The 13,799-nt window shown below is 33.4% G+C and overlaps 1 protein-coding gene across 14 annotated transcripts in view; it reads left to right on the top strand.

The window, feature by feature from the left end:
- The window catches only part of RYR3 (ryanodine receptor 3), a 218,150-nt gene that overhangs the window by 100,461 nt on the left and 103,890 nt on the right, over window positions 1-13,799 (top strand). For all 14 annotated transcript variants that reach the window (XM_082761305.1, XM_082761317.1, XM_082761306.1 and 11 more), the window contains exons 28-37: window positions 1,850-2,058; window positions 2,934-3,118; window positions 3,844-3,880; window positions 4,228-4,388; window positions 4,949-5,114; window positions 6,277-6,363; window positions 6,747-6,973; window positions 7,936-8,737; window positions 9,249-9,449; window positions 10,091-10,193. In XM_082761305.1, the coding sequence (XP_082617431.1) occupies window positions 1,850-2,058; window positions 2,934-3,118; window positions 3,844-3,880; window positions 4,228-4,388; window positions 4,949-5,114; window positions 6,277-6,363; window positions 6,747-6,973; window positions 7,936-8,737; window positions 9,249-9,449; window positions 10,091-10,193 (2,178 nt within the window). The remainder of the gene's footprint in view (window positions 1-1,849; window positions 2,059-2,933; window positions 3,119-3,843; window positions 3,881-4,227; window positions 4,389-4,948; window positions 5,115-6,276; window positions 6,364-6,746; window positions 6,974-7,935; window positions 8,738-9,248; window positions 9,450-10,090; window positions 10,194-13,799) is intronic.

Raw genomic sequence — 13,799 nt, 5'->3', positions numbered from 1 at the left:
ATGTTATTTTATTGTTAATCAAGAGTACTAAACAAATTCCATTTAACAATACTTACTGCTATGATATCCACAGACTTTTCTTTCCTCTTTTTAAAAACATTCTAAATAGTATTGACATATGCAAAGATTTTTTTAAGCTGCTGCTTCAAATTCTGCTTTAGTTTATAGTCTGTGGAAATTTCACTGGGAAATTTTAAGGATCCTGTTGCATTTATTGCTGCTACACAAGCCTTTCAAGTTTTGATTCTCAGTTGCCCCAGCTTCCAGTCTGTTCCTGTCTAGTATTTCCATCAGTGCCTTTACATCTTATTTCACTGATGTAAGCTTTAAAATCATAGTACACTTTAACTTCATAAAAATATACTTTGAGAGGACAAATTGGTTTTCTTTTATTTTTCCTTCAACCACAAGTAGATACAATGGAACTCCAACAATCAAAACAGGTGAATTTTCTTCAAGCCTTTCTAGGCTTACTCTCAGGGCTGAACTTCAGTGATAGCAAGTAGCAGTAATAATAAGCACCTAGAAAAATTCCCAGAAGCTCAAACTGTAGAATTGATTTTCTCACTGGAGCACACACATTTTATGTTAATTGTATTCTTGCTTCTGAAGGACAAAAATTAGTGCTATCTGGTAAGAGGTTGAACCAAAAGAACAAATCTTTGCAACATAAATGTAAATTTGAGTCTGATTTGTAATTTTTTTCCCCATCCTATTCATAGTTTATCTTCATTTCTCCTTCTCCTGGACTCTTTTTCCTTTTTTGTTTCTCATTCTTTTTTGAACACAAGTATCTACATGACTTTATTGGGGGCAGGGGTTATTTTCAAACTGTTTTACATTTTCTTTGAAAGGATATCTCCTCCAACTGATAGTAGTTACATGCCCATTAATAATTAACAGAAGACTTCGCAATTATTCAGTGTCCATCTTTGGTCTGACCATTGATACAGTTTTTCTAAGGATAAAGAATAAGGGACACAATTAAGAGAGCTTTCCTGAAGGCATAAGGTTGAAGTGTGAGAGAATTTCTGTTGTACTGGAACCGCTGGCTTTTCACTGCAGTTTCTCTGAGTTCTGTATCAGAAGAGATGACATAATCATTCAACATCCTTTTATTATTGCTGATATGGTCTGCTACCTGGAAATTGAAAATGTTTGGTCATAAAAATGCCTTCGTTAAATAAATCTATATTTGTGCATCATAAATAATGGACAGATGAAGGTTGGCCAGAAATTTGTAGACACTGGTAAGAAAACAAATTTTAAACAGGGTGAGATACCTCAACCTCACCTGAAAGTCCATTTGAAACTTCAGTGCCCTCAGATTATACTTAACATTTGTTATTAGCTTTGGGCTAGTCAAGTTTGTGTTCCAGTGTCCAGTTCATTTTACAATGGCATGTTTATTAGTCTAAAAATGATGAAGATAAACAATTCTTCTAATAAATGAATAACTAACTTGATCAAATCATGTTTTTTCAGATCTAATAGTCAAAAAAGCTGTTTTCATTTTTTTGTCCATTTTTCACAAAACCAGAGTTTAGTAATAACAACTGTTAAACCAGATTAATGTTTAAATAAATGACATGGTGTTTATAATATCCAATGTACTCACTAGCAATTATGTTGATCTTAGCCATTAATGTTTAAGGTAGCTTTAAATCCTTGCTGCTGTCATTATTTCGTGCGCATCTTGTCTAGGAGCTAAACTTTAGTTCACATTAGATGGATTCAAATTAAAATATTTATTTTCTCAAAATTAATTACTGTGGGTTTTTTTGTGTTTTGTTTGTTTGTTTGTTTGTTTTGTTTGTTTGTTTGTTTTGTTCTTGTATCATTTTCTTAGGTTTTGTTCCAATTTGCGCACTGGGTCTGTCTCAGATTGGACGTATGAACCTTGGAATGGATGCCAGTACATTCAAGTATTATACAATGTGTGGCCTTCAAGAAGGTTTTGAACCTTTTGCAGTAAATATGAACCGAGATGTTGCTATGTGGTTCAGTAAACGCTTACCAACATTTGTCAATGTGCCAAAAAATCATCCTCACGTAGAGGTAACGTTACGTGTTAGGAAGACACCTGTTTATCAACTGTTTGCTTAGCAAGCTGAGACATTAAACCCTTACTAATACTTACTGTCATCAGATAGTTTGTCATATAAATTTATTAAGTCATCTTTAGATAATTCCAGATGATCTTCATCTGGATATGATCTTCATATCTCCAACTTCATTTATGGTAGTATTAAAATTCATGTGAATATACCTGTTCTAGTATATATATTACTAATCTATGTTGCTTTGGTTAGCTACTTGGACTGTTGTCTGTTGTGGTTTCCTAGTTACCTTTTTACTGCAATCCCTAGTATTTGCCTTTGAACATTTCCTTCAAAATCCGCTTACTTCACTCAGTTCCAACTGAATGATCTCAGCATTTTAATCAGTTGGTCAGGATTATTTCAACTGTATTTCTGTTGTAAAAACTTTTTGAAATGTTCTTACCCCGGATTAAGTTTAAAAGCACAACCATTTTTTTCAGCACAGGCAAAAATATCAGGCTCGGGCTTTACGGTGATCTTCTGAAGGATTCTACATGATATAACTTCTAATTGTGGTAGAAACTGCTGATTCTTTTAAAGCAGTTTTTCAGTGACTTGTTCACTGTAAATAAACTGAATGAATAAAATCTATGCTTTTCTTTTTGAAAATTTTGTATGGAACATCTTGAAAATAATGAGTATAGTCAAAATAGGGGGAATCTTTGGCTTCCCTTGCTCTTTGAGCTAGTTTCATGGTCACAAATAAAGTTCTTAATTAACTTTGAAAAGTTTGTTAGCTCTTTCACTTACCTTATTCTTAGTTAGTTACTGAAAGTTATATGTGTTTTTTTTGGAACAGTATTATAATACAACTATTTCTGTTATTTTTAGATATGGAGAATTGATGGAACCATTGAGAGTCCACCTCGGTTAAAAGTTACTCACAAAACGTTTGGCACACAGAACAGCAATTCAGACATGATATATTGTCGTTTGAGTATGCCTATTGAGTTCCGTTCGTCATTCAACTTTGGCATGGGTGTGGAAAATGCCTCATCTGATATTTTTCAAAAACGGTTAGACTTAGATTTTATTCAGTTATCCTATTTCATTCTCCTAATGTAAATTTAGTATGTTCTATTAGTCTTGTTGTTATACATTCAAGGTTTCATATTAACTTTTGTGCTAAGCACACATTAATATAGGATGTTTATTAGTGATATTTTTTGGTTTTTGATGTTTTTATTTAATTTATAGCAAATTTGCTGCAAAATGCTATATACAGACAACATCAAAAAATCTTTTCAGAAAAGATGCATCGAAAGGTTTATCGACATTCATTGCTAAGCATCCACCATCCTTTTGAAATCAGTGGGATTTACAAAGCTCTTCAGGCAGTCTGGAAAACCAGCTGAGTTCTGTGCCCACTGTATTGCTGTTCATCTACATTATTGTTCAGTAGTTCATTGTTATTGGAAAAGTCCAGTTTTCCTTCTATATAAATTTAAAAAGACTGTGGACAGACTTTTAAAGATCCCAGGTACTGCTCAGTTCAGCACCTTTGAACCTTAACTCTCCACCTTAACTGTAGGCAAGCATTTTGGGTCTATATATGCATCCTATAAAGTCTTTGCATGCTTAATTTACTGATACCATGAATTCTCAGCACCCTGCAAGCATGAGTTACATGCATGAAAGTACACTTAGTTTAAGAATGAAAAGTTTATTTATTTATTTATTTATTTATTTTTAAATAATATATATATATTTAACTAATTTACTGGTGTTCCTCTGTCTTTAGAAAACACAGCCAAGAAATTTCTGTTCCTTCTACTACGGTAAGCAAATATGTTGAGGTGCCTTAATTCTTCTTACTTTGTGACGTAGATTTTGTAGTGGTATCGTGTTAAACAGAAATTAATCTGCTGAGAGAAGCCTTTTAATCATTCGCTAAGATACAATTCTGTGTATAAGGAATAATGCCTAGAGCTGTATGACTGAGGCATAAACTTCACAGTGTCAATCTACTATACTAGTTTTATTTTATGAGAATTTAAAATGGCTTGCTGTGAATAATATTTATTAAAGTTGGATGTACATTGAGATTTTTTTAATCGTTGTTTGACTATTCCTCCATAAAATTACTTAGATTTTTATTACTAATTTATTCTTCTCCTCTTTTCAGTATTTTTATTCGTTGCGGATATTTGCTGGGCAAGACCCATCCTGTGTCTGGGTTGGCTGGGTAACACCAGACTATCATTTTTACAGTGAGAATTTTGACCTAAATAAAAATTGTACAGTGACGGTTACTTTAGGTGATGAGAGAGGCAGGGTTCATGAAAGGTATGGATTTATTTATCATGTATTAAGCATTGTATTTTAATATCATTGTTCAAGGTGAATTATTCACAAGCCTGATGAAAGTTTGAGCATTAATTTAAAATAAGAATAACATCAATTATGGAGTAGAATTGTTCTTTGTTCATTTACATATGAATGTGTGTTTTACATAGATCAGTTAAAGTGAGTATATTTATCCTTAACGTTCTGTTTTAAAGAGTGTTTTGGGATGCTCCTTTCTTCTAACATCTGCATTTTATTGCTGTGGATGAACCTGTTACTGATTGTTCTGCATTTTACCTAAGCACAGAGAAGCATGTAAAATTGCTTCATAATTTTAAAAAATGGGAAAAAAATCACTTTTTCAGTCTGATCCCTTAGCCATAATGATTACTTTTGAAAAAAAAATAATAATAAAAGAAAAATTGATGAGAAAACAAAACTGATAGCACAAGCACCTTTAAGGATCTCTGACTGACACTGTTGAAAAGTGAATCGTAATGAATATTGTTAAGTTCAATGTGACATGTAATATGTGTTCTTTGTTCTCGCTGTTCTTACAGTGTGAAGCGCAGTAATTGCTATATGGTTTGGGGAGGAGATATAACTTCTAATTCCCAGAGATCAGGTCGTAGCAATGTTGATTTAGAAATTGGATGCTTTGTTGACCTAGCTACTGGAATGTTGTCATTCACAGCCAATGGAAAAGAGCTTGGCACTTGTTATCAGGTATTACCAGACTTTCAGGAAGTTATCTAATAACAGGTCATTTTGATGCTATTATAAGGATAGCTTTTCCTTGTTTTGAAATCTTAACACTAGTAATGTGACAATAACATGTTTTCCTACATAATATAACGGGGAAATTAAGATAATGTAGTTGTCAGAACAAAACACAGTACAACAACCAATCACTTCTAAATCTGCAGCACTGTGATTCATTGTGATACATCATGATTTTTAAGACTGGAAACAATTGCTAAATGTGGAAATAAAGAAATCTTTGAGATCTTTTTTTTTTAAAAAACACACTAATTCACTAATGTTAATATGAAGAAGACTTTAACTATCCTCACAAAATGATTCACTTTCACCCTCTTATTATGCACCCCTGATTCCCTCTCTATTCAAATTTTTTTTTCAAGCTTTTTTTGTTGTAAATTATTTTGTACAGCATAAAATGTGAAAGAAAAATTTTTTTCTTTGTGTTCTACCCTCAGTCTGTATTAGGGGTGCATTTTCTAGAGTGAGAGCCAAAGTATGTAGCTGTAAAGCAGAGATAGCTCCATTTTTAATGAGCTGTTTTAGAATGTAAGTGCTGAATTTCGATATGTTTGAGTAGAATCATAGAATCATTAAGGTTGGAAAAGCCCTCCAAGATTATCTGGTCCAATCATCCACCTACCACCAATGTCGCCCATTAACCCATGTCCCTAAGCACCACGTCTAAACTTTCCTTAAATACACCCAAGAACTCTACCACCTCCCCAGGCAACCCATTCCAATGTCTGACTACTCTTTCTGAGAAGAAATATCTCCTGATTTCCAACCTGAACCCCCCTGGTGCAACTTGAGGCCATTCGCTCTTGTCTTAATCAACATGAATCAACACGGAGTGTTATAAAAGTTCTTGTTACAGGTGTAGCACCACATAACACAGCAAAGGTACCTGCATGTAGGGTAGGTGGACCTATAAAGATAACTCGGCAAATGCTTTACTTTATTAAAGGTAAACCGCTAGACACTGGTCATCGCTTTGATACAGTGTCTGCAATTATTCGTTAATAAAATGTAAAGTAGATAATATATATACATATATATATTTCATAGCACATTCTGAGAGGAGATTGTTCTTGTCTTTTTAGTTTTTTTAATCTCATTTCTCTTCTAGGTTGAACCCAACACAAAACTTTTTCCAGCAACTTTTGTACAGCCTACAAGCACTAACTTGGTTCAGTTTGAACTTGGTAAATTAAAGGTATTAACTATTTTTTATAAAGATTCTCATCTAAATCTGTTTATTGCTACAGAAATTCCTTCTGAATTGTATTTGTTTAGAAAGATTGAATTTGTGACAACATATTTTATTAGACTAAAACGTTAACAAATTACTTCTGTATACTTCTTATATGAAGGTAATTGTTCAACAAATTGAAGCTGCATTTGTCAGAATAAACCAAAGATATCTGGGGAGAATACCCTTGATGTTTATCACTCCTTATGCTTTTTTAATATGTTTATTGCAATAACTCATATATTTCTATGAGTTCTTTGCTATTAATAGATTACACTACCTTTTGGTATTATGAGTTTATTCATAATTACATGTCACAAAAATAACTCTGATATACTTTGTTTCAGAATACCATGCCTTTATCAGCAGCAATTTTTAAAAGTGAGGAAAGAAATCCTATTCCTCAGTGCCCCCCTCGCCTTGATGTGCAAACAATTACACCTGTTTTATGGAGCAGGATGCCTAACAGCTTTCTCAAAGTGGAAACTGAGCGTGTCAGTGAACGTCATGGATGGGTTGTGCAGTGTTTGGAACCTCTGCAGATGATGGCACTTCATATCCCAGAGGAAAACAGGTACATTTGGAAGGAACTACGGTGTCTTGATGTGTAGGAAATGTATTGGATTAACTAGCTGATGTATGGGTATTAGTTAAGCATGCCTTGGAGGATCTTAACATTAGAGTTTTTTTTAGAATTTTTCATCCTATCTACTATAATATTGTATTTGTGATACTTAAGTAGGTAAAAGAGGCTGAATAATTTTAATGTCATGTGACAATGCTTGCATACATAAGAGAAAACAACTATTTGATTTCCTTTAAATTTTAAAATAATCTGTTAAATCTCTAGATCTTTAAACAGAAGTTTTCTCAGTTGCTGTTTCTTTATATGTTAAAACCATGTAATCCATTCCTGCTCCATCTGCTCACAATTTACCTGAATTAATTTTGTGTTCTCACTGACAAGATCTCAACTTTCTTAGATTTTCATTATTTTATCTTCATAGCAATGATAACAAAAATGTATCCAAATATCAAATATTGCAATCAGTGACAAAAATTATAATCAAAAGTGTAGCAGGAAGCCAATTAAAAAAAAAATTCATTTAGCAATTGTTTTGCAATTTGTTTTTGCAACTTAATAAGTGATTTTATTTAGCGTTAATAAAACTAAATTTAAAAAGTAAAGCAAAAAAATACTGTTTTGTGTGAAAAATTAAACAGTAGTCTCTAGAGTTTCAGCACTCCAAACACACCACTTTTAAAAACAAACATGCAATTTACTATAGCTTCCAAGGAAGCTTATATATGGTGGATTTTTTTTCCTCCTCTTTTCTATGGAGTGTTAATTTTAAATAGTCTTGTTGTTTTTTTTACCACTGTTTGCTGTGGTGTGGTGATACACCTGCTAAGGTTAGTCGGTATCAAATAAAAACAGTTTAAACAAGAACTGACCAAAATGTGCAGAAATTATAATTATTTTTATTTTTTAATTCATTAAATTGACCAGTGCTCTGTTTCTTTATTGCTTAACAGATGTGTCGATATTTTGGAACTATGTGAACAAGAAGATTTGATGAAGTTTCACTATCACACTTTAAAACTCTATAGCTCAGTTTGTGCTCTAGGTAACACTAGAGTTGCTTATGCACTTTGTAGCCATGTGGATGTATCTCAGTTATTTTACACAATAGATAATCAATATTTACCTGGACTCCTACGTTCTGGATTCTATGACTTGTTGATTAGTATACATTTGGAGCATGCCAAGCAAGCCAAGCTCATGATGAACAATGAATTTATCATTCCAGTTACAGAGGAAACTCGAACTATTAGATTATATCCTGATGAAACAAAGAAGCATGGTTTACCTGGAGTAGGGCTTAGCACTTGTCTGAAACCAAGCTTTCATTTTTCTACTCCTTGCTTTATTGTGACCAGTGAAGAACATCAGACATCCAGCCCAGAGATACCCCTTGATACACTTAAATCCAAAGCCATAAGTATGCTAACAGAGGCAGTACAGTGTAGTGGTACTCATATACGAGACCCTGTTGGAGGACACATTGCATTCCAGTTTGTTCCTGTTCTTAAACTAATAGCAACACTGCTCATAATGGGGGTTTTTGATGATGATGATGTGAAGCAGGTGTTAATCCTCATTGATCCAAATGTATTTGGAGATCACAAGGAAGAAACAGAAGAGGGTACAGAAAAGGAAGAAGTTACACAAGTTGAAGAAAAAGCTGTAGAAGCTGGAGAAAAAGCAATAAAAGAAACCAAAGCTCCTACAACAGGCTTGTTGCAGACAAGATTACCAGAATCTGTTAAGCTTCAGGTGACCATTTAATACAAATGCATTACATGTGCTATACTATTGATGAGAAAAAGGTAGTACCTTATGTCTGTTCTTTAGTTTATAATATTTGAAATCCCTAATGTTTTCATTCCAGTCTGCCATGTGGCCTCACATTAATAACCAAATTTGATGATGCTGCAATTCTTTCTTACTCAAAATAGATATTCAGACACTTACTTTCTGAGGTATATTTTAAAAGAGAATTAATATTTCTAAGTGTTTTGGGAACATGGAGTGAAGCGTTGTGTAAATACAACATAGTATTGATCAGCATAATAAAACCGTGTACATTTGTCACCTTTACACCATTAAAAGAATTTTAATTTTACACCATTAAAATAATTTTTAAAAAGAATGTTTCCATTTGGAAAAAAAAAGTCTCTCATTTTAACAAACAATTTAAAAGTATATAGTATCCACTGTAGATTTTCCCCTGTTTGGGTTTAAGATGTTAAACTGTTGAACTTAACCTGTGTTTTTTCTATGCTAGATGTGCCATTTACTCAATTATTTCTGTGACTGTGAGCTGCAACACAGAGTGGAAGCAATTGTATCATTTGCAGACCGTTATGTATCAAAATTGCAGTATAATCAGAAATACAGGTATAATGAACTCATGCAAGCCTTGAACATGTCTGCAGCTTTGACTGCCAAGAAGACTAAAGAATTTCGGTCTCCTCCACAAGAACAGGTAATATTAAACAAAAGTTTAAATCTAAAGATTAAAAAAAAAAAAAAAAAAAAAAAAAAAGTGCTTTGCAATAAGAGTCTTGTTTATCCATGACTTCTAAACTAACATGAGAACTACTAGAGAATCAAAAGTGAATTAGAGATAAAATTTATTAAGATGCCACAAAATACAGAATTTCAAAATGCTTATACTTGTACTCAGAACTCAAACTCCAGGCCAAAGTTGGCTTAGGATTTCTCAAATGTATGGAAAATTTGAACATTGTCATCCAATGCTGAGGAGCTGAGATTCAGCCAGAGCTACAAGAAGAAGAAAACATGATAGTTTTAGTTGCTGTGTTGTACCAACTTGAAGTTAGTGTTGTGTTGACACCACTATGTTGGAAATGTTTAGTCTTTTCTATCTATATAATCTATATTATATATCTCTATATAATAGAGAATATTTTTATTATTAAGGATAGCTATATATTTACATTAGTCTTAATTAAAACTTACAAAGGAACATTGCTTTAGTATTTCCATGAGGTGTGTTAGAAATTTATATTTTATGCTAATTTTATTATAAACATGTAAAGTATAGCTAGGAAGCCTCTATTCAGCCTATTTCATTACCTTAAATATGTTTTAATTCCCTTAAAGATTAATATGCTGCTGAATTTTCAACTGGGAGAGGATTGTCCCTGTCCAGAGGAGATTCGGGATGAGCTGTACGACTTCCATGATGATCTTCTAATTCACTGTGGTGAGTGACAAGATGTACTTTTGTTTGTCTTTTTAACACTTGTCATCAAAAAAGATCAGATCAATTATAAAAAACAAACAAACAAACAATTTTTGTATGTGTTAGATTTATTACTGTTTACATGGTGATTTTCCTGACAGACTTTCAGTGCATGTTACCAAAAATACAGGAAACCTGTATATTTAAGTTTCATTGTTAAGTATCTATTAAATGTTTTCTGGTGTAGTTTTATTTATATATTGATTTTGGACTCAATTAGCAATAATAAAAGTCATCCAAATAAGAAGGTTGGGTTACCTTAAAAGATTTTTATAGGCATGTGTATATATACAAAAACAGATAAGATATTGAAAGGGCATTATGATTGTGAAGTTTAGAACTAGCAAATTTAATAAAAGACAGTAGATGGAGGGTGATGCTGCTGCTTTAGGTGCTGCTGTTTCCTGGTGTATACATAACTGTGATGGTGAATCATTATAAAACACTTTTGCACTGCAGATGCACTGTGAAATGCCTGTTTTCTCCACCAGTGACTGAATCTGAATTTCCTTTTAAGTATACTCAAGAGTGTACTAAATCAAATATACTTTGTGGGTTATAGAATCGCATGTGCATTAAAGAATCACATTATATGCAATACCAAAAATATTTTAAGTCTCTTGAGATCTTAGTCTAATCAAGGCAATCATGGAAGTACTAGTCCATTACTAGCATTTAGCAACATCAGCCAGTTGTTACTGCTCGTTCCCAATAATTAGGCAGTTAAAACTGATACACACAGACTTTTTCCTTTCTGCTCCCTTAGTGTTACAGTTACTCTACCAGTGCCTTTCTTGGCCCTATGGTTGATGACATAAATCTAGTTCAAGAAGGGAACAGAATCATTAAAATGAATTGACAGCATCTCAAGTTTTTCACCAGGATAATACCATAATAATGGTTATAATAAACCATGGTAATGGTTTCTTTCCCCTTCCTTGGTTTGCTTGAGGCCACTTTTTAAATGTATGCTAATACACTCTGTTAGTTCATTCTTCACAGGTTATCCCTAAAATCAGTTTTACCCAGTTCATAGAATTACGTTATTCTAGTGACCAGTAATTAACAGTTTGTGATTTCTGTTTGTATCCTTGATTATGTGCTTGTATTGTTAAGGCTTCTGCTATGATCTTGTGCTTGTCTTTCTGGGTATCCTGGTAAAATCTCCAGCAACCTTCACAGTACCAAGCTGTGATTCCATGATTCCTATTACCATTTTTCAACTACCTTAGAACCCAACCTAAGATGGGTCAGTGGGTTGTGTTTCATTAACTTGTTTAGGAGGATACTGTGTGGGTTTGTATTAAGTCCTTAAAATCGAGTTTTATATCTGTAAGGCTAGCTACTACATTCTAGGTAGAATTTAGATTGGTTTAATGCAATTTGTTCTTGACAATCCTGTGTTGATTGTCATTCATCCTTTATTCTAAGTGCATGATAAAAACTTTTTTTCTTTCTGGCATTTTTTTCCAAGCATTAAAGTGAATAGTTCATATCCTCCTGGCTACTCTTCATTCTTCACAATACCTTCACAAATATGTGATCTTTATTGTTCAGTCACTCAGCAGTTGAGCTCATCTCTGTTTTTCAAAGGTTACCTGGCATCTCAGAGTTCTCTGAGTGCTCCAAGATGAAGACTATAGAGACCTCAGCTTAGTTGGAAATATCTTACTCTGTAACATATTTGTTATATTGAAGTCTCATTGCTGATATTACCATTGAGTTACTTTAGCTCCTGGTCACTCTTCATCTTTTCAGAAGGTGAAACCCTAGAACCCTAGTGATTAAGGATTGATGTTTGGGGGGAGGGTATTTATTTATTTAGCTATATATTTATTTATTTATTTTATCATGTACTCTTGTTTATTGCATTATTAATTTGTATGTTGACTGAGATAGAGAATTGAAGATAGAGAAAACAGTCTCATAATTAAAACATTTTAATGATCCTCTGGATCCTAAACAAAGTCATATTCATTACTTTGTACAAATTTAGCATAGGTGGTCACCACAAATAAATGCCCTTCATAATCTGTCCTGACAGTTCTGAAAATCAGTACTAAGCAATGTAAGCTGCAGATCAAACTGAGTTGTGCTTGGAATATATAAACAGCTTTTTAATACTAAGTATACTTTGGAATCTAAATGGAAAAATATGTATGCAATCAAGTAATTAAAGGCTGCCTCATAATGAATATACACAAATACTCTGAATTAAAGTTACTAAGGCAGCCTGAATCCTAGCACATCCAAACTGTGAGTGCTTAGTGTTGCCAGCAAAATAATAATTCTCATCATATTTCTTGTGTGTAATTTCTTGACTGAAAACAAAACAACATAAAGCAGATTTTATTGCATAATATCAAACTGACACTTGTCTGTTTCATGTGCTGGGTTGGAACTATATGTTCCAGTGCACAGACCTCTGCCACTTGAATTAAGTGATTAGTGAATAACAATGGTTATTAGGTCAGCTTCTGAACACAGCTCTAAGAAGATGGAGCATGAATGACATCTGGTCTGGAGAGGTGAATGAGACCATGCCTCCTCTGCTCTGCCACTGTCTTAACTCATCATCTGAGTGTATTTCTTCTTGTCTGTTCATTTCAGATTTTCAGGAGTTATCCTCTCAGTTCCTTTCGCTTCCAGGGCCTAGGTTAGGTTTTTCGGTGCTAGTCTCTTGCATTACTTAATATCCTTTTCTTCTTTCTCTTCTGTCTCCTTACTGGCTACACTTCCCGTTCTTACTCCTTCTGGACACGAACTGTATGTAGCTTTTCATTTAGCTATTCATTTTGCCAAGCCAGCCTTACTTTTCTCATTCCTCAAAGTCCTTATATCATCTTACATTTCAGCTTCTGGTTCTCTCGTTCTCTCCTACTGCCTCTGAATTTTTTCTTCCTAGTCACTTGTTCAGTAATTTAAAACTCTTTGTTAGCTGCTAGAAGCATGCTTTCTCCAAACGGATACCACATTTCAGTTGTTTTTTCTTTTCTTAGTTTCTTTTTGTAATACGAGTTATACCCTCCTAAATTAAATCTTTTTCCTCTTGTCCAGCTTGTACCTCTTTAGTATCTGGAAATCTTTTCTTTTTCTCAGTGCTAAGAATCACTCTTACTTTGACCAACAGCCAAACAGCAAAAACTTCGATTTGAGCTTTGCCCAATCAGTTCTGGTCTGAACGGAACCTGCTTAGACGTTCTGTTCTATTGCTCATAACACATGTGGTATCTGATCATCACTAAGAGGTGTAAAAGATCTGGAAAAAGGTTTGAATAGTTATGAAGCAATGTATTGAACTGTAGGAAACTATTTGTAGAACTGCATCCCTTCAGATACATCTCTTTATTTGTTTTAATGAAAAATTTTATAACTAGTGTTATCTACGAACTTCTGCCTTCTTCCAGTTTTAATTTCAGATAATATATTTATGTATGACTGCTAAATATCTCAACTGAAAAGTTGTACTATATTGTAGGATATAATTGTTTATTTATTTCATACTGCAGAATATAAGCTAGAGAATCACATATTTAATCAAATGTGACTTTGAGTCATATTGCCACC

This window comes from Aythya marila (genome assembly GCF_965140915.1).
Source record: "Aythya marila genome assembly, chromosome: 5".
Lineage (NCBI taxonomy): Eukaryota > Metazoa > Chordata > Aves > Anseriformes > Anatidae > Aythya > Aythya marila.
This window is presented reverse-complemented; position numbering and strand designations above follow the sequence as displayed.